Source organism: Meleagris gallopavo, chromosome 3 (assembly GCF_905368555.1).
Source record: "Meleagris gallopavo chromosome 3, MGAL_WU_HG_1.1, whole genome shotgun sequence".
NCBI classification, from domain to species: domain Eukaryota; kingdom Metazoa; phylum Chordata; class Aves; order Galliformes; family Phasianidae; genus Meleagris; species Meleagris gallopavo.
Window position 1 is genome coordinate 29,009,673 of NC_139406.1, and position 21,726 is coordinate 29,031,398.

Genomic DNA, 21,726 nt, shown 5'->3' on the forward strand with positions numbered 1-21,726 from the left:
CATCTGCACCTAGGGCATTTCACAACACAAAATCAGATCAGTTTCATAGACAAAACAAGATCCTTTTATCAGGAAGAAAGTCTTTGATACACTAAACGTTGCTGACAAAGCAAGTGTTTTAAAAGGATATATATATATTTATTTATTTTTTATTACATTTTTCTAAGTAGGACTTAAAATTTTACAAGACCAAAAAACATTCCTGAGCAGGAAGAAATTGCTTCCACTGAGATGACTGAGCAACTAAAGGAAATAAATAACATGATTTTCTAGCCATAAAACTCCCATCGGTTCTCATTAATTTGCAAAATGAATGCAGTCTGTTGTAAAATTCGAAGCATCTCCTGTAAAATTTTACAATTTGGATAGTATTGAGAAGTGGTCTTCTAAGAAGATTTTCCTTTACAATTTACTTGTTTGTTAACAGTAGTCCAACCGTGATAGAAGAAGATGAGTATGGAGCTCCATCTACAGGTACAAAGATTTCCTTGAGAAACATGACTAATGCCAAGTAACACAACTTTACACTTGGAAAAGAAAAAAAAAAAAAAAAAGGGGAGAAAGGAGGCAAGATTATTGATTGCAATGAATACAAAGCAAAGGGAGAGAAAAAGACAATCCTATAGATCGAGCGGCAGCACCGCTCTGCCCCATACCACACTGCACCTGAGCTAAGTATACCTCCCCAGCCTTGTTATCTTGGGTTTGTTGTGACAGTTTTGTAGTGGGGTGTTCTGGTTTTATGTATTACGAGAATGCTCGATTAGATTGACTTGTCCTAAGTCTCTTCTGTACAGAATCCCACCACATCATCAGCAACACCCCCCAAAAAAGCAAACCAGATTTTTACATTGCTGGACATGATCAGTGCATGTTTCACAGTTTTGCTGCCTAAAAACCCATCTAACATCTTGTGTTATCCATTCCATGAACTACCTGATGGTATGTTCGTGGCAAGATAATTTTTCATGTTCAAGTCCTTGTGCAGCTGAGTAGATGTGAACAGCTCTTCCAACTTCAGTATTCTGTGACTCAATATTCAACACAAGACAGCTATTAGAAGAGGTATTAATTCTTCTCATAGGATTGATAATGAACTGTAATTAGTGAGAAGGAACATGGTGGATAGATGCTGTTATGTTTTATGACCCATAAAAATGGAATGACATTTTAGTCTTTTTTACTATGCTAGTGGTAGAAAAAATTTAAACTGGAAGTCCGCACGTACCTGAAAAATACCTCATGATCTTGCCACTTTTTCTCTAAACACATTTTGTACAGAATTCACAGGTATAAAGCTAGTAAGTTCTTTATTGCTCTTTCTTCTGTTACCTTACACTTTAGGACAAGGAGTTCCTAAACCTACAGATTTTTTCTCCTTTTAAAAGTGAGCTATTAGAAAAAACACAAAGGAAAGGATGTGGTTAAACATCCAAAAAAACAGTAACAAAACAGTAAAAGCAGGCTTCATGTGTCATCAGATCAAGACTGGCAGCTTAATTTTTAAAAGGTTAAATTTCAAATTACTAGGGCAGGAAATGAAAGAAGAAAACTTCCCCCTCACCATGCTGAAAATCATAATACCAAGAACCAGTACTGACTTCTTCAATTCTATACACAGCTACACAATCAGCAAAGTAAGGAGAAAATCTTAGATGCTTCTCACTATTCCCAAAGGAAACATATTTTTAACTAACAAACAGGACACAGGAAGTTGGTTCTCAGTTAAAACCAATTAATTAATGACGCATTCAAGGTTTCTTCTTGAGCTACAGCATCCCAGGAACACACCAGCGGACTTTCAACAAACAGTTGTAATACCTAAACAACATTATCAACTAAATAGAACAAAAGGAGAGAACAGTGGAAGGGAATGACAAGAACCATAAGACATGATGAAAACTGATAGAATCTATGCAAGAAGAGTAAAATTAGAGTTGGAGTAGCACTCTGAATGTCAAGGCTGAAAAAAAACCAGTATATTGAAAGGAAGAATAGCCTAGAGTGAGAAAAACACACAGCAACAGGGTTTACCAAAGGAAAAATAAAACATTACATTGAAAGGACTGAAAAAGAGCACAGGAGAATCAGATTTAAGCAGTGCACAATCAACAAATATACAGAGTGATATGGTTAGGCTGCTATTTTACAGATCATATAACTAGAAGGATAATCACGGTGGAAGGAGATAATTGAAGACAAATGAAAATGCTTACCTGGAGCGATTTCCAGAAAAAGATCCTGCCCCAGTGGCAGTCAGCCCTTAAATGGGGAGGCGCAGCCAGGCTCCACCCCTTCTGGTCACACAGCTGAATTGCCTTCACCTGTACTCCCATGGCTGACTCTGGGCTTGCCTCAGGTGATCAATCTGAGGTTCAGGCCATGATTCAACAGTTCCCATACAAGTGGCAAGAGGATGAGCAAAAGCAATGCAGAAAATACTGCCCCCAAAACATTTGTAAAAGGTCAGTAATCAGATTACACTAAGAATAAAGAGGGAGGAGGAACAGCCAATCAAGAGCAAACTGGGAGCATAGTTGGCATTTGATACAGGAAAAGCAAACATCTGGGGTAGGGTAACACAGTTGCATCAGAGAGACAGAAGTGGAAATAAGTTATTACATAAATAGGAATTAGAGCTGTAATTATATTTAATTTCTAAATAACAGGTCAAATGCATTCATTATTTGGACGCAAAACTTCTGTTAGTTGCAAAACAAAATCTCTGAAGAAACTATTTTTTTTTACCTACTAGTAAGTGATGGATATAAATCATAAAATTGGAAGCTGTTGGAAGCAGAAGAAACAAATGCTTCACACTGAGGAAAATCCTTGTTTCCAATCTTTGATTCTTTTTTCAGTATACTGTACAGGTCCTCCTAATTAATTACAAACTTCTTCCTAACTTACTGCTTGTATACATTACTATAAGGATATTTAAGTGATGTGCAAAAAAATAAAAAATAAAAAATAAAATTATACAACTTAGAATCATAGCTCTTTTTTTCCCTGTGCTGAAATGGGAACTATTTCTCATTTTCTGTTGACTGCAACAACAGACTCAGTGTTCTACAAACAGGTTGGAAGACTTGGGGCAAGCTTTGATATTTATATTTAGCCTTCTTGTCAGCAAATATCTGAAATCACAATCAAGCAAACAGCTTTCTGACTACAACTATGAAACCTCACTCAAGAGTCCTGAAGAGTCAACAAATACACCATAAAAATTTTGGAGTTAAATTGAGATACTGATGCATAAAGTTATTTGTTTTATTTCATCTTACAACCTTCTTTAAACATTATTAGTTAAACCTTGTAAGGAATTACATGTGTATGCCTTCCTGCTATGTATGGTACTCTACACATTTTCTTTTAATTGACAAGTGTATCTAATTCAACTTCTTTCAAAGCTGAATGACTTCCAAAATAGGCATTCAGCAGTTTTCTTTGTGAAGGTAATCACATTATCCAAGGTACCATTGCTTAAAATATGCTTTATTTTACAAACGTTTTCTTTTGAAATCTGTACAGATTCTTCCTACCTGCTATGCTTCAAAACAGAATCCAGGATTATAATGGAAACAAACAAAAGTCAAGTTGTCTTTTCATATGTGGAGAAGCTTTCATCAAAAAGTTTCAAAGATTTTTTAGGGAATATTGTTCACAATCCTTTTCTTCCCCAACTTGTAAATTTCTGATCAGTTTGTATATGGACCCTGAATCATCAGTGTAATACTGAAGGACTATGTAATATCTGAAATGTTTGAAAAGCAACATTACAATAAAAGTAACAAAAATGTAGCAAATCATTCCAGACTGTACTGAACAAACATAGGAGGCCAGGCCATAGTATAAAAGACTCCATCTGGACATAACATTACAATTTAGCTAGGTATACCAGTTGCTCGCTGCTGGATTCACTGAATTCACATTGTTCTTTCAGCGGTCAAAGCCAATCACTGCTCCTATCTTATCCCTCTTCCTTTCTCAAGCAGTATCACCTAGAATCTGCCATGCAAAGCAACTATGCTATTTAGATAGACTAGCAAGTACAAAACACAAATACTGGCAAAGGAACTCCACAGCCCATCTAAAGCCAGGCTTGTCTTTCCACATAACTCACACTACACATCTCTAACGCTATTCCTGGGCAACTTTCTGTATTGGACTATGTTTTTTCTACATAGTTTTCCCCCTGGTTGCAGTTCTCCAGGGTGAAGTGATACCAAAGTATGCTCCCCTCAAGCAAGACAAATGACATCACAACAGGTTTTGCATTCTGCTTCCTTTACACAGTCCTTCAGCATTTACCTTGTGCTCAATCAGAAAACTGAGCATCACTCCCTAGGATAGCAGTCTCTGCTAGGGTAGACTTAATCAGTTTTCACTGTTCAGAAAGCAGTCATTTAGCTTGAAGACTTTTGACAAATAGATGTACAAAATACCAAAGTAGTTTTGAACTACGCTTCCAAATACTGCACTGTTTTTTGTTTCATATTCTTCAAGTTGCCTCTCTCCCCCCCCACATCATATCTGTATGAACATTTTTCAGAGCCTTCTCTGAATCTTAATAAATTGGCTACAGCTTATGACTATGCAGCATTACCTAAAGCCTTGCATCATGAGCAGTACTTCCTTCAGCATTCTGAATATGATCAGCCTTTGATGTTTCACTAAAAAAGCAACTAAGTTTTTCTTGTTTGTTTTTGGGTGCACTCTCACACTTTCTGTTCTTGGAGCTCCAAAGCAGCATTAAGAGTGATTAACTTCATTCTTTTGCTTATGCAGTATTCCTTTTATCATTTTCAGCTGACAACATGGGTCCTCTTTCCACTTTTAAGAGACAGAAATGATTTGTATCTCCTAGTCTTGTTGGGTGTGTGGAGGCTTTTTTTGTTATTGTTTTGTTTTCACCACAGTACTCCAGGCCCTCCCAGTTTCTCTTACTCTTCACATATCATGCCTTTCAATTTACAGCTGTAAGAGTTGTTTTCTATTCAACAGAAAACAGCCCAGTCAAAAACCACGCTAGTACAGGTTTACATTTTTAACTGTCATGTATCATATTTAATACATAAACCCACTTCCATTAATGTCCCGTGTAAAATAAGCGAGCCTATTTTTCATTCACAGAAACCTAAAACGATTTCCATCACCTTCTCCAAAACTCACTCGGTAGCAGCAGGGAGGTAGCTGCCAGAATAAACAGTATTCCAGTTAAAACCACATTTTTACTTTATAAAGGAATGATATTTTCCTTTTTGGCTTATCCACTATGCTTATTTCCTCCATCATATTCTCTTTCCTCAGACATGTCAGGATTCCATTTGCTTATTTGACTTCATAGAAGCACCAAAAAATGCCCATATTGATGTTCACATCCTTCAGCTGACACTATTCATTTACTACAGTACAGGAGATTATATGGGTCATTCACTTTTTTTCCTCCTTGCTTTTCTTTCACTTTTCTTCCTCACCTTCCACAATATATTATTTTGCATTTATCAATATTTTGGGTTAAAACTTCTGTAGCACCTCCACTTCAACACCTTCCACATACATACAATGACAGGGTAGACAAAGTCGCTACATGACCACGGGGCAACGCAACATCTTGGTAAGTACGTATTTGCTTTATAATTATAAGCTAACTACATAGAGATGCTGAAGTATTTTACATGCTAATTGTACTAAATTATCATATGATTACACAGGTAAATTGACATCTGCAAAGTTCTTTGAATGCCAGGCAAGCCCGGCAGCAACATATTGTAAAAATTCGCATTTGAACAGCATGAAGCATACTCCCACAGGTCTGCCATTCAGTTACTGCTCTCAATAAAGCTTTCAGTAATATTTGGTTTGATTAAGGTGCTTATATCTGTCAACACAGCTATATTGTCTCATTCTGAAAATGAAAAAAATAGTATACCTCTAAACATGTAAAATAGGGTAATAATTTTAAGTAATTACACTCTAGTTATGCATCACCAATAAACTATTCAACTGAATTTCCAACCATACATTCACATCCTTTTTCACTTTGATTTGTCCCTTCTGTGTCCCACTGCTTATCACTTTCTCTTTGCAAATTACAGCCATTATGTCATTTTACATAGAATTTCTTCCATGTTATGAAAATTATGCATAACAATTTTTATTTGTGAGATATTTAATCACAACATTTTGTACTCTGCATAACATTTTTCACAACAGGGTCTCAGAACTTCAGGGGCATCACCAACAATTTCTAGACTTTTTCCCACCACACTTGGAAATGCAGGGGGAAAAAAAGTTAACTATTACCTCACCAGAAACTAATTTCACCAAAGGGAGCATCAGCTGAGATTCAGCTCTGATACCCATGCAACTCAAAAGGACCTTCTGTGGGATAAGACAGAATGCCAGGAAGTGCTGAAGAAGTAAATAGGCTCCCAGGGGGAATAAGAGAGACAATTAAATTTCTCCTTCACACATAGTCCCAGAACATCCTGAACTCTTCATTCTCAGTCTTGAAACAACTCTTGATACCTTTTCCTTTACACAGAGTGAAGCATCACTTGCAAGCTGAAGGTCATTGGGATCAGTTCTTCAGCTCACTGCTATGTAGTATTGGAGATGTTCAACCATATGCTTAATTCTAGGTAGCTTAGCACAGTAGCTTAGCCTTGGCTATCAGCCCAGCTTCCATCCAGCCACTCTCTTCACTATGTTCTCCCACAAAGGCCACCCCTGCAGCTCCCCATTCTGTCAGTACCAAAAAAATCTTTGACATCTATACACAAAACAGCAAGATACATTTCATTCCCAAACCAGAAGTTCTTATTTCTTTGTAATCCCTGCGGAGGACTTTCATTAAAATTCTTATGTAAGCATATTCAAGCACTGAACAGTTTTAAACCAGACCAAATAACATCTGTCTCAGGATGGATACTTTTTTCTCAAACCAGATCTAACTGTTGCTGAGAGATGAATCTCAACCAAGCTAACAATGAGCAAGGCAGGAAAATCAGGTTTCCTTCAGTCACTGAAATAAGCCACCACTGAGCAAAACTGCACTCAGGGGCTTTCCTCATGCTGTCCGTATAATAACCTTACTGTCAGAAGAGAAATTCAAATTGATGCTTATCTGCTTCCAGCACAACAACCTTTAATGACCAACTAGGTATTCCACTATGCTTCTCAATCCACTGACAATAAAGGACTATGAATAACTTAGTTTAAGATAAGTGTAAATTTGTTGTAACCTTAGCAGAGTTTCAGATGAAAGAGTAAAGTTATACCACACCTATATCAACTAGTTGTGAGGCATGGGGCTATGAAATTAGGACAGCAGGAAAAATTTGGTTTTAGTTACTTGCGGTCCCTCTCTGTATCTCCAAACTGAATTATAAACTGAAGGAGATTAAAATCTGTAAAACTAAAATTTATATACTACTAGATTGTGTGCTCAGGGCTGTTGGATACCAGAAATATCCCTCAGATACTAACTCTTTGGAAGTGGGCATTATTAAGAATGACATTTTCAGAACAGATATCTATCAGGAAGCAGCCCACTTCAGGAACACCTAGAACGCCAATGAGTTTCTACTCCCTGACTGTGCAACGAGTTGAATAGAAATACTACCCAGATGGACTAAATGACCTAAGATCTCCTTCTGTAGTTTTTGTTCTCTATATAGATACTGCAAATGAAAGAGATGAAGGATGAATTAAATGTATCTTTTCTCTGACGGTAATCTTAATAGAATTACCTATGCTCATGTCTGGAAAAAAACAGCCCTAGTTTTCAAGCCACTGAACACGTATTTGCTGGGATGCTTCTGTAAACAGTTTAAATGATATAGTTTTCTGTATCTCTTTTTCTGGTCAGTATTTGCAGTAAGAGAAGCAATGCATTCTATGGTATACTGAGTTTCCTATTTGCTTCATTCTTTACATGCTTCCATATTAATTTTTGTTCCTCACCTTCAGACTGAAAGCTGAAACATATTACTATTCAATTACTTTAGTGGGTATTTTGCATTTATTGTGTTTAGTACTACATATTATTTTAACATACGAGTCTGACAAATAATTCTAAAATATCACTAACCCTAATCATATAACTACGAATATATTCCTCTGGGAATTAGGTTTGAATTTCCACAAATTACAGAATGCTATTCTGCTACTTCTTCCCTTTGGTAAATGGAGATCATTTAATGTCATCAAGCAGTACAGAGAACTTGATAATGCTTTCCATAGCTTACATTGTACTGTGTTATCCTAGTTGAATTCAACTTGAGCATGAAAGAATGGTATATTTTTCTCTGTTTCAAATATTAAATTTATCACCATAAGTACATATATTTTACTTCTCAGATATCATTGAAAACAATTTTCACTCATTCCAAACAAATTACTTACAAATTCATTCATGAGAAAGGCACCACTCTAAGAAGGAGACAATTTCCATTGGGACATTGTAAAAGGACAACCCATTGGTTGAGAGACTAACTGTAGTAAAACTCTTTTGGGTCAAAGTAATTAAAGATTTACAGCCTCTTTTTTTGAATGAAAAATGAAAATGTTCTCAGTATAATTTAAACAAAATTAATATTCACCATCAAATATTAAAATGCCCTCTATGGATTGTTAATACCACTGATAAAGTTCTGTTCCTGTTCAAGTTCTTAACAGGACATGGTACTTAGCATTATCACTGAGCAGGGATCCATATGAACTAGCTTTTTCTTCTGTCTTCTACTTCCACTTCCTTTTTATTTTCTTTCATGTTTAAAGAAACAAAAATGCACCAGCAACTTGTTTTCATTTACAGACTTCAGTGTCGGTGAACAGGGCCACAGATAGCATCCAGAAAAAAAACATTTTCAGGAGACATTTCTGTCTCTACAATCTGCGCAGACAACAGTAAAACAGCAGAAGAAAATGATAGAACAGTTATTTTTTAATACTATATTTTAATCATCTAGGACCTATTGCATAGTTACTTTTGCAGTACCCCAGCAAAACTGCCCACAAATCATTCTCCTATGCACTACGCATAGCACATCCCTAACATATTCCTGCACAGTAGCCTTAACAATAGGAAGCTACAAAATTGTCCTCTATGCAGTTCTCTCTGACTACAGCAATGCTTCTTGATGTTATACATCATGAGGAAGACGACAGTTTGTAAATGGTACCCTGGACAAGTCAAAAAATCCTTGCTGTTTAGTTTGTTTACACACAAAACAGTAAAATCCCACAATGTTTTGATGTCACCGGCAAAATGCTCGAATTCCAGAGTCAAGCATTCACACAGCAGCAATAAAGTTGTAGTATCAAGCTGTTCAGCATGTACAATAGAAACAACTTATTTGGATGTTTCAAAGGGCTACTTCAATTTTTAAAGCCTTGTTCCTTTCATTTTAGAATTACATTCTTAAGAAAGCTCATTATTTTAGAAGAATTGAATTGTATGATTCAACAGTTTAAAAACCGTTAGTCTTAACTATTAAATGCTTGTTTCACATAGATGTGTTTCAGTCTTACCTCTTTCTAAAAACCAGTTTATTAGTGTTAGTTACAGGTATGCAAAGAGGGAAAATGCAATGCATGCACACACACAAAAAAATGACAAGGACAGAGATAAATGGCACTCGATGTCCTTATTAAAAATATTTGCAATTCAATGGCAAACAAATCTGCTTCATTTAGAAACAGAGCGTGTACTTATCCTCTGCTCTAAAAGAACAAAGAGACTAGCACTTCAGCTAAAATGCCGAACACAGCCTTCCACAGCAGTAAGACACAAGCAAGATGTTATTCTTACCTTCAGTAACCGAGAAGAATCTTACACTACCAAATTGCTGGTGTACAAGTGTCAACATTTTACGAGCTGACTGGCCTGGTTCCGTGACTAGTGGGGCAGAAGGACTCACAATCCACGCCCTGGAAAGAGATAAGGGAAAAGGATAGAGAGATGGGTGTAAAAAAGAGAGCTGCAGCAATCTGAGGAGAAACAAACTAATTTACTAAATAAGATATTAGAATGCAAGATAACACACTATAATACAATATCATACAATGTAATAGGAATTGGAGCTAATAAATACAATGAGAGTGTCCAAAAACTGAAGGCCTTACTCTAATGCTGAGGCAAGATATGTGGTCAGGGCAGATAGAAGGGAAGAGAGCCAGGCCCCAGGACTTTGCCAGGTGTTTTATTTCTTCTCTGAAGGCAAAGTCCTCTGAGGAATGTAGTTCTCTTCTACCCAGAACTTTAACTCCCAGTGCACCACATGATGTTATGATGTGGAATACTGGTAACCGAAGATCATAAAACCATGACAAGTAGACAACAAATCTTGAAGAAACAGGCAGGTATTAAATTCTGTTCCACTAATGAGAACAGAAGGCAGAATCATAGAATTCAAGTTTAACTTTGTGGAAAACCTGTAACTTAAAGGCTGAGGGAGAGCAAGGAGGGAGAGAAGATGCTTAGGGAGAATCAAAAGACGCATACAAGAGAGGAAAAAGAATGATCCAAGATTTTCAGTTAGCCATTATGAGGCAATTCACAGCATTTTGGAGTAGGCATGATTTACCATTCTAAGACGTAGGTAAGTCCATACACTCATTAAAACAAAAAGCAAACCATACACACAAGAGTAATTATTTTCACTACTCAAAGGGAATGACAAATCTAGTAAAAAAAAAAAAAAAACACCTCTGCTTTCTAGTTCGTATAATTACAGAATCAGTACAGGTATTATTCCCTAACATATTATAATACATTGACAAAGAATCCTGAAAAGTACTACAGTTTAGAGGTTGGGAAAAACTTACGGTTCAAATATTGTTACATTTAAAAGGAATGGAAGAAAAATTAGGGATAGAAACAGCTCAGATCTTACTGGAAAAGCTATTACCATGCATAGGGTCAAAATGATCCTTGACAGTGCTGTTTATCAGAATGTTGTCAGTAAGAACCTTTGTACAAGTCTTCATATGCGTATCCTTAGATATAGCAAATATATACTTTTATCTAAGTAGAGGAACTCTTAATCACAATGAGATGACTGAACTTGTCTTTGAAGACAAGGGTATCTTGTGAAAACATGCAGTTTGTTAGCAGGTCTAGCTAGCCAGCAGGTTGGGAGATTAGTCCAATCTTACAGGCTGTAGCAGGGTAACAGTCAGATTATAAAAATACGTAGTAATTTGGTTAATACAGCTGGGGAAGGGCCATAATAATAAACTTTACTCACTGTCCTGTTGATTAACTTGCATGATATAAAGATATCTACATTAAAGCCTTCAGCTAAAAATCACTTTCAAGAACTGTCCTATTCATTATAACTGCAAGTTATATTAGAACCTTGAATAAGTACCACACATCATTTTAGTCATTAATACAACTAATTAAAACACCAGTATTACCTGTTGTAGCAGCCATGAGGTATCCCATTCTTCATGTTCTTCTCACAGTGTATTTTTTAAAATAAGACTCCTCAGAGATGCTCTTCTGTTCAGCTACTTTTTATTGCCCAATTAATTGGTAATTGAGTCAAAATAATGCTGTTTATAACTTTCATATCTACAATAGAGTGATCTAATACTAAAATATAATTAGAAAAGGCTTTAACTGCAGCACGTCCATTTTAATTTCTGAAAGTTAAATCTTAGGAAATACAGTAGATCCAATGCATCATACTTCTTAAGATATACTCCGCTTTCTTCTCATTCTTTTGAAACAATACAGTATTTCTGTGATTTATATTTCCCCTTTAAAAACCAATTGCTCTCAACTCAGCATTAGAAACAGCTGCAGCCTTGAAAGCTAGCACCTGGCTTTTTTCATTCACAATGAATACTAACTTCTTGCTGCTACACAGAACCACTGACTGCAGAGTTGAAAAGGACTGCAAGAATATGAAAATCTAAGAGTTTCAGTACTCAAAAGTAAAATGGACGTCTTTGCCTAGAAAACAGATCTAGTGGCTGTGAACTACTGATGTTCTCTTTAAAGCCTAACACTTAGCTTTTAGTTGGTTGTCAGCTCCTTATGTATATATTACAGAGAATCTTCCAGTTCTGAATGCCATATGTAGCCAGATAATAACCACGCTATGGGAAACCCAGCAACTTACAGTGACATCTTGCCTTCAAGGAGCTAATGCTTTTATCTTATTTGTACTACTTATCATAAGGAATAGGGAAGTCAAAAGGTCACTGGTCCCAATAATTTAAGTGACATCTAAGTTTCGAGCTGGCTACAAAAAGGATGAAAAATTTACCCAGAATCTAGATTTCTGACTACAAACAAATGCTTCTATAAGAGTACTGCAAAATTTTCAGCAAGACAGGTTTTTCATTCCTCAAAAAGTCACAAAAATAACACCTTTTGGGCTCTACACTACTCAGTATGCTTCTTATTGCTCAGAATGAACATTAAAATCATAACATCAAAGCCTCCAGGCCCTATTAAAGCACTAAATAGATAAATAAAGCTACTAATAAGCAACGTTTCCAAATTCTGACTCTGTGGCTTAACTTGGCAGCAGCAGCTGAACACCACAAGGCCATTTGCTCACTTCCTCCAAGTGGGATGAGGGAGAGAATTAGAAACAAAACATAACATGTGGGTTGAAATAAAAACCATTTACTAAGAGAGAACAGAAAATGAAAACAAAAAAGACAACAAAAACAACATATATGCATACATAATGCATATCTGAAATGCAATTACTCAACTCCAGACAAACAGCAACCTTCTGTGTGGTGTAACATGGTATGGAATAACCCTTAGCCTAACTCAGGTCACCTACCCTGGTTGTACCTTATGCCCCACTTCATTATGGCAGTGGGGCCAGCCTCAGGCGTCTTCCCATCACTCAGAGACAACCAAACATTGGTGTGCTATTAATGCTGTTTTGGCCCAAACCAGGACAGACTCAGATGTATTATTCTAGCCCATACATTCATACTAAAAAAAAAAAAAAAAAAGTTGTTTTTTTTTTTTTTTTTAAGAATACGAGGTATCCTTATCAGAATTGTGCTTTTTTGTTTTTATGTAAGATAGCATTAGACCCATAGAAACATTCAAGGCACTGCTTTCCTCAGCAGTTATTTTGGGCGTAGGTATCCTGGCTACATTTTGACGTGTAAATAAGGTGATAAATTCAGAGATACCAAGCACCTTAATTTCTACAATTAGTTTACTTTAATAGATGAAAGTATTCTGGCTAAAGTCTAAGAAGGAAAGTATCGGAAATGATCAACATTTCTACGTTTCAGAACACACCATTTAGCTGTTTGTTTTTTGTTTTTTTTTAAGCACCGGAAAATAAAACAATATGCAATTCTCCTATGAATCAGTCTGCATGTTCCATGTGACTTCTGCTCAGTAAAATTTTCTTCATGAAGTAGAAAATACCATTGCCTCTCAATGTATGTTAATTGGCCAATAACTTAATATACTAAACTGAAACACTATAATTCTGATGGTTCTGATCAGTGGTTAGAAAAATCACAGCACTCCATGTGCAGCCCCACTCATGCCGGGCTGAAGGGAAGGATCACCACCCCACATCTGCTGTCAGCACTCTTTCTAATGCAACTCAGAACGCTATCGGTCTTTTTGATGTGAGGGTGCATGCCCAGCTTCTTGTCCAACAGGGCCCCAGGATCTTTTTCTGCAGTGCTATTTTCCAACCTGCTGGCTTCTCAACCCACGAGTCATCTCTGAATGCCTTTATACGAATATGCTTCATTCTACTCGTTCCAAAATTGTTTATTATTATTCCTTTCTTACATGAGATGTTCAATATACCTTATGAATCTTCTTTTGATCCAAAGCAACACTGCAGAAAGAAAGCAGAAATGGTGGAAGCAGAAGACACCAGTAACCAATGCTGCATCAGCTTTGCATGAGTACAGAGCATATCAAAGGCTACTCTTGCTAGGCAGATGGACAAGAAGAGTTTTGACATCACAGTGCTGGGAGAGGATAAGATTATTTTCTATCTCTTTCTCCCCCAGGAAAAGAGGAAGACTGACAGGTATCACATGAAAGAAACCCAACAAAAGGGATCTCTGATCCAAAGACACGTCTTACAGTTCAGCTTACAAGAATTTCCAAGATTATTCTTTCTCTACCCAAGCACAAATGGAAAACTTAGTTTATTTGTTAGTCCATGTGTCCACAAATATACATACCTTCATTCCAGAAACACCTGTAATGGATAAATCTCTCAAAAACGTGTGAAAAGCTTATCAAGCATGTATAAGATTTGGATCACACAGTGATGTAACTCAGACTTCCCCTAATGCAATGAGCATTCTTTTCTTGAATAATGAATATAAATATGTCTATGTATTATACATTCTTGACCAGCATGAAATAGTGTTTTCTCTCAGGGATGAGAAAGATTGAAATGTTCTTACTGAATGAAATAACAAGTTCATGCTGCAGTATTTCACTCATGTCCCATAGGGATCCAGCACTTTTCTGTGGTAGGTTGCCTTGATGGAGAGCAGAGGTTGCAGATTGCATCCTTGCCTCCAAGTATTCTTGGAATCATTTAAATGAATTATTGACCTCTCATAGCAGAACTTTTCTCAAGCCTATCAAAATTTAACCTTGTCCACGTTATCAAAGCTGACGTATTTCTCTAAAACGTTTTCTTTTTCAGCTACTCTCATGTAGCAAAACACACTGTTTAAAAGCTGCTAGGTAATCTGCATAACCAAGGTACTAACTAATCTGTACTTATAAAATCTGTAATTATTTTTGGCATTGCTCGTATCAGATTGTATTTTACTGCTTAGAAGAGGCAGGCAGCTAACACTGCAAGAAACTAGAGCCAAGCATTAATATGTATGTTTATTTAATATTTAATGATTAATTATCATTATTATCTTGGGAGTTATGAATATGTGATATATTTCAAAAAAGATCATACCGTTGAAGGAAAGCCTAACTTCAACTGTCATATTCAAACTGAAGTAATTAAAGGATTGAAAACTCAGATGTAAGAAATGTAGGGAAAGTGCAAACATTTAGGTTTTGTTGCCTCATAAAGAATAGGAAGAAAATAGATTTCCTGTAAGGAAGTATAAGATGGAAATTGTCCTATAAAATAATCTGTTTCTTTCTGCTAGAAACTGAGTCAAGTCTAACCTAAGATCACAGGCGATAACCATGTATTTGCTATACTGACAACCTTAGCCAAAGGTATCTCTAGCTAGATAACCATCTATATGTACAGAAAGAGTTTCTGTCATCTGGTACATAAAATGTACGTGAAGATGAAGTTGCTAAAAGTATCACAGTATGGTAGGTTTTACAAATAAACTGGAAAATTTCTAAACATCAAGAAAGCACAATTCTCTGTAATAATTATAGGAAGATACAGAATGCCAAGTAATATACAATGCCATACAAGACGAAGAGCATCCTCACATCTGTTGAAAAAAATTTGCTTTCTTACCAAATATTATGTAGATTTTACATATTTTTTGAATAAATACATAATTATGTACTATTTTCAAACAAAATCTTGATTTTTGACTATTTACTCCAATTGTTTTCTCTCATTCCCCCATCCTAAGCCTTTTCTCCACAACCAAAGAAGTATAAAGAATTCCTTGATTTGTTTTAATATTCATTTTCTTCCATTATGTTCCTGCCACTACAACTTTGTGATATAGGAAACTGAACAGTGTTAAAGCCTATGCAGTACTTGGTTGAGAAACCATCTGGATTTCTCAACATATTAATAGTTCTCTCTGAATTCCAAATCCCATAAACTAAACTGTTAATTTTGGACACTATAGTAAGAAACGTAATTAAGAAAATCCATTTCATTTCTGTTATTGTAGCTAAACTGACAGACAAAAAGGGAGGAGGGAACAGGAAGATCTCTGAAGCATTAAGACTAGCAGTTCATCAATAAAATAGTTACTACACTTGGTTACACTGCTCTGTTCAATCATTTGCAATTTGGCCTTCATTGCTTTTGTAATCATGACATTCCTTCACAGCCAGTTAAATGCTTCACTTAAGACTGACAGGCAGCTTGACACTGTGAATCCCATATGTGGACACAATAACTTTATAGGCCAATAACTGGAGAAACACAAGCAGTATTTTAGTGCGACATGACAAAAGTGCAGATCAGATGTGAGATGGTCCTCACTAGTACAACCACCTGGATTTAAGTAAAAAAAAATTTGTATCTTGCAAAACATGAGTAAAAACAGAAGGGAGCATTTGCAACTGATATGACTAGTCATTGTCTTAAATATTAGCTAGCAGTATATATCAAACTTGAGGTGACATAAAAAATAGCTAATTATATATAGATAACTGAGCAGCTCACAGCAAGGAATAGCTGGATTTCACAGATACTTAAGGAGCAATAGTTATGGAAGAATCAGCCAAAACTCAGTTGCTAATTGGAGGTAAGAGTAGGGGATCTTCTGAGATGCAAATCTTCCTATACTAGGAGTACCCAGGTAATCCCATTAGTAATTCTTGTGAATTGAGTGGAAGTATTTGTATATTCTACTAGCATACTTCAAACATAATTAGTTAGAGGCAAGGATCAAGCCAGGCTAGCAGTTTTGCTCACATTTTACATGCATGCTTGTAAAGGGGTTCTTCTGTTTGTTTTATTCTCTGTGCAGCCAGTTGTGTCTGTCTCAGACTCACAACTGCCTTTGTTTGGAAACATCTAGTAGACGAGGAGAAGAATACCTCTGGGTCTTAAAACCAACATATTTGGCCATCCTTGGATGTACATATGTAGTAAATTCCCCTTAGACAGCATAGATCATACTGACAAAAGCAAAAGGCAAAGGTCTATAAAATCTGTCAACAAAGCAAATAAACTTCCTTACAGATGATAAGAAAAGGTTATGAGTATTGAGCTTCCTAACTGCACGTTGCTAGAAACAAACATTCTGTTCTCAAAAAGTATATGAAGCGTATCAGTGAAACTCTCCAATATCCAGCTTCCTGTGTTCAAAATGTTCGACACCTTTTTCTTTCCAGAGGCATTCATTTCATAAATACTTAAGATTCTGAGCAATCACATATTTTGAAAACTAAAATGTTTTACCTCCAAAGTGTCTCAAGGGATAGTTAATCTTTGGCAGGAATTGGAGAATTAGTACAGAAAGACAAGGAAAGGAAACGTCAACCTACTTTGCATATCTTCTGTATCTGAAATCAACACAGGGAAATGAAGAATGAGTTCTTTTCTTTTGAATCTTCAATGAACCAACATACACAAGTAGCCAGACAAGATTTGATCAACATCTTACAGAGCAGCTATCTTTTTCAGTGCTCTTCCTCTGTGGCTCAGATCAAAAACAGTTTTCTTCTGGTCTTTAAGAAACACTGGACTTCAGTATATTTGTATGTTAAATATCTGTTCTCAAGTTCTGTACTCTTCCCTAGCCATAATTCCACCCAGAACAAATTGATTAAAACGGAGACCACATTTAAATACACGTGTTTGGAGAAGTGCTCTATTATTGCACAAAAGGAAAAAAAAATAAAATCCTCTTTTAAATGTGTTGATGGTTTACAGGCTGGTTCAATAACTTGTTCTATCGCTTAATACAGAAAACTCATCCATTCTTATTAAGACAGAAAAGTGACATTAGGTTTGTTCAAATATTTTTGGGGTAAAAGAAATGCAATCCTGAGCACTGATGCTGTACATTTAATAGGTTTGCACACAGTATCTGCTACACAGAAAACTATTGGTCGATCAGTTGCAGCCTACAACAGAACAACACAGAACTGGCCCTCCTTAAAACTACTTGGAAGAAAAGCTTCAACATTCCACAGAACAATTTCCCAGGGAAAAAAAGAAAAAAATACTGCCATATTTCACTAGTTACATCTCTTTACAAGGCTTCTTTAGATGCTATTTAAAGGGGTTGCTGTAGTCACTGTGGCACAGAAATTATACTTAAAAAAAAAAAAAGTTTTGTATGAGTGGTTAGAAAATGTTATTGATCTCATGATCACAGAGCTAGTAAGCTCAAAAGTGTATATATTAATTTTATGCAGGGAACAGTTCAGTCTAGTTCAGAATCAATAATTACCATTAAACAGATTTAGTTAAAGGAAGAAAAAAAATGCTATATTTTCTCTGAATTTTAGGAAGCAAGTAGATATTACTGCCAGTTTTGTAAAGTTTGAGAAAGCTGCGGTTTTCTAACCATCCATAGCACTTAAGCTTGTGTTACTTAAACCACTCCCCTAGAAAGCACTCTATTTGAACAGCTAAATTTAAAATGTTTTAAATTTCAGACAAATATGAAAAAGTCTTTTATGGTTTTATGAATTTTGTTATCAGTATTCCACATCATAATACCATGTACAACACTAGGAGTTAAAGAGTTAATGGCCCTCTTCCATGGACTGCCAATTATCCAAATATCTGGCTCTCAGAAGAGAACTACATACCCCAGAGGACTTCGCATTCAGAGGGGAAGATAAAGCTGGCAAGTCACGGGACTCTCCCTCTCGCAGCCTGGCAGTGAGTGGGTGTGCTCCCCAGCCATTTCACCTTCAATTCAGAGTAAGGTCTTTGGTTTCAGACGCACTCTCTCTCATTTTATTTATTAGCCTCAATTCCAATTATATATTGTATTATAGTGTGTTATCTTGCATTCTGATACCATATTTAGTAAATTAACTTTCCTCCTCAGATTGTTGCCCCTGTTCTGTTCCTAGACCCATCTCCCTACCCTTCCCCCTTGCCTTTCCCCCTTTCCCAGGGTGTGGATCCATGGGTCTCTTGCCGCATTAGCCACAGAATCAGGCCAAACCAGCCCAACCATTGACATACCCTCCCCTCTTTCCTCTCCTCCCCTTTTTGGGCTCATGGGCATGCAGGCCTGCTGTCCCCTTATCACAGACGCAGATAGATCTAGATAACCCCATGACAAATTCCCATTCTCATATCACATAGAAGGAACATTTCACCCAGAATTGCTTACTGTAGGATAGGGTGCATCTTTCCTAGGTAATAATGATCTACAGCCTAAAGCAAGAAGTTGTTTCTGGACTGAGCTCACTGTTACGCTTGCTGCAAGTAGTAGCAAAATGAAACAGAGCTGTCCTTGCTTTAGTCCTACCCCACATCCCATGCTGAGTGGAGACAGCCACAAGGCCTCAATTTGTCTGGAACAGCAAATAAAACCCTTAACTGCTGGGAGTTATTACTCTGAAAAGAACTTTCATCCAAAGCTGTGCTGCTACCAGCACTTCAGGGGGGCAGAGAATAGTATTTTCTCTAGACAGCCCTGTAACAAACTCTCTCCAGGGACATCTCTTCTGTCTCTCCACCATAATGCACATTCAAGGTAAGCATTATTATTCTTTGCATGAACTTATTAATGCTTATTAATGCTAACTTATTATTAGCATTTCTTACATGCCCTAGCTCTCAAAAGTAGTTTTGAGAAACTGCTCTACAGTCCCTACTTGTGAGTACAGTGACCAACCAGAGCAATTTCAAAAAATTTGGGAAGAAACCATTTTCAAGGCCTTTTCCCATCTAAATAATCCTCTGATACTATGAATGTTCAGGGTGCCCAGCTGTATGATATTAAAACAGGATTCAGAATCTTTTGCAAGGGTTGAAATATGTACAATAAAAGGATTCAAGAGGTTTTCTGAAAGCCTGTAAAGTTCAAATACAGATTATGTACTTCACAATTATTCAGTGATGCACTAGTAGGAAGATACAAAGATGTTCAAGGCATTGGTTAAAATATGCAACAGCATTTCTGAATCATCTTTCAGAAAAATTCTGTATTACACAAGTGTGTTCAAGTAAGGCTTTTGGCAGCACAAATGCAATACAAACAGCTGCCATTCTAAAAAAAAAAATAAATAATAATCCATGGATACAAAGGAATATAGAAGCACTGATGAACAGAAAAGTATAGCCTGGATACATTGCCAGAGATAGGACAAGTTTCGGAAGTAAACAGATACTTTTCCTTCAGGTGTTTCAATATCCTGTCATTGCAGAAGATAGCTATGTCACAACTTTCAGAAAGAGTCTAAAACAGCTGAAAAAGCTGATCTAGAAACAGCATTCAAGCCACAAAATGTTACCCAGCATATTTGTTCTGTGATTCATGGAGTTTTTTATTTGTTGTTATTCAGGAGTAGATGTAGTAACAAATATCCGTAAACAACATTTGCAAATCCCAGAAGTCTTCTGTATTTTTTAGAATGAATCCTTAATCACTCTTATTAGGTAGTGTAGCATTCTTTTCATTTTTTTTTTTTCCCCCTGCAAGAAATCAAAATACAAGAATATTCAAGAATAGCACAGAGAATCAAAAAATAAAAATAAGTCACAAACCAGAGACTCATGACTCATACAGATGATTTTGGAGATATCTACCAATAATTACATATACTTAAATCAAGACTGAATTGGAAGAATAATTATACAAATCTTGATATAAGATTACTCAGTGTGTGAAATGAATGAACTCATCTCAGTTTCCCTTCGCAAAACAGAAACAAGAGGCACATTCTGCGACCAGTTATAAAATATAACACAATCTAGTTCTTTACATGAAGTGTCTTCTCAGCTGAACTAAACAGAAAGTAAGATGCACGTGCTAATGTAAACTTGAATAGTGTTTTTCTGTACTTTGAAGTAACTTATCTGCATACAGCAGAGGAACTTAAAACTAATAAAAAAAATAATATATTTTTTAAAGTAACAAATTTTAATTTCAGACACCAATACCTCCTTCTAGCAAATAACAAAGTCGGGATTTGTTATTTGGAGATGGTATGGCAGAATATTAAGATACTGAAGTGCTACTTAGCTTTCAGACTACATTCAGAATACAAGAAACATGCCCAAGCTTCACAAAGCCATTTTAACTCCTAGAAAAGTTGAAGGAGTAATGACACATGAACATAATAGGAAAGGGGGAAAAAAGAGAAGGAAAAAAATTTTTTTTAGTTTCTGTCCCCTGTTTATCCTCAGATCTTTATTGTTAAGTCTTGCTCCTTCCCAAAGAGGTAGTAGGATCACTACTAGAACAGGTTAAAAATCACTATTGTGTCACCTTAACTCAAATGTAGAACACAATGAGATTATTTTTTTCTAAAGCCTTACTCAATAACATTCTGATTTTTATTTTTCAAGTTCATTTGCTTTTCCTTAAGAACTAGTCAGCCATACTTGACTCTTCTTCTTTTATAAGTCCATTGGGCATGTACTTAGAGGACTGTAAACCATTACAAAGAACTCTATGCTATAGATTTTACAAAATTCCTTCTTCCTCAACCACTTCCTAGTTTTCAATTATTGTGAGTGAATTTAAGGAGAAATACATTTACAGCCAAAACACTGCTTTCAGATCCATTAGCCTGCCGGTCATCATCTTTATATACAAGTCATCAAAATATGGTTTAGATAAGTGGGCAGTAAGGGAGACTGAAAACTGACTGAAGTGCTGGTCCTTGAGGATTGTTATGAGTGGCACAAAGTCCAGTTAGAGGCAAGCCACTATCAGTGAACCGCTGGGGTTGATATGGGGCCAAAACTGTTGAACACTTTCATTGAAGACCTAGAAGATGAGGCAGAGTAAACACTAAGCAAGATTGCAGATGTTGTAAAAACAGGAGTAGGAGGTGATACAGTAGGAGAATGGGCTGCTAATTTGGAGGAACCTGGACAG

General features: G+C 36.3%; 1 protein-coding gene across 3 annotated transcripts in view; it reads right to left on the reverse strand.

Annotated features, from left to right (window-relative positions):
- LOC146544646 (uncharacterized) overlaps window positions 1-21,726 on the reverse strand; it is a 105,560-nt gene that overhangs the window by 59,864 nt on the left and 23,970 nt on the right. For all 3 annotated transcript variants that reach the window (XR_014882178.1, XR_014882179.1, XM_085219926.1), the window contains exon 2: window positions 9,818-9,936. Coding sequence is in view for 1 of the 3 variants with exons in the window: in XM_085219926.1 (XP_085076052.1) it covers window positions 9,818-9,936 (119 nt within the window). In the remaining 2 variants the exon portion in view is untranslated. The remainder of the gene's footprint in view (window positions 1-9,817; window positions 9,937-21,726) is intronic.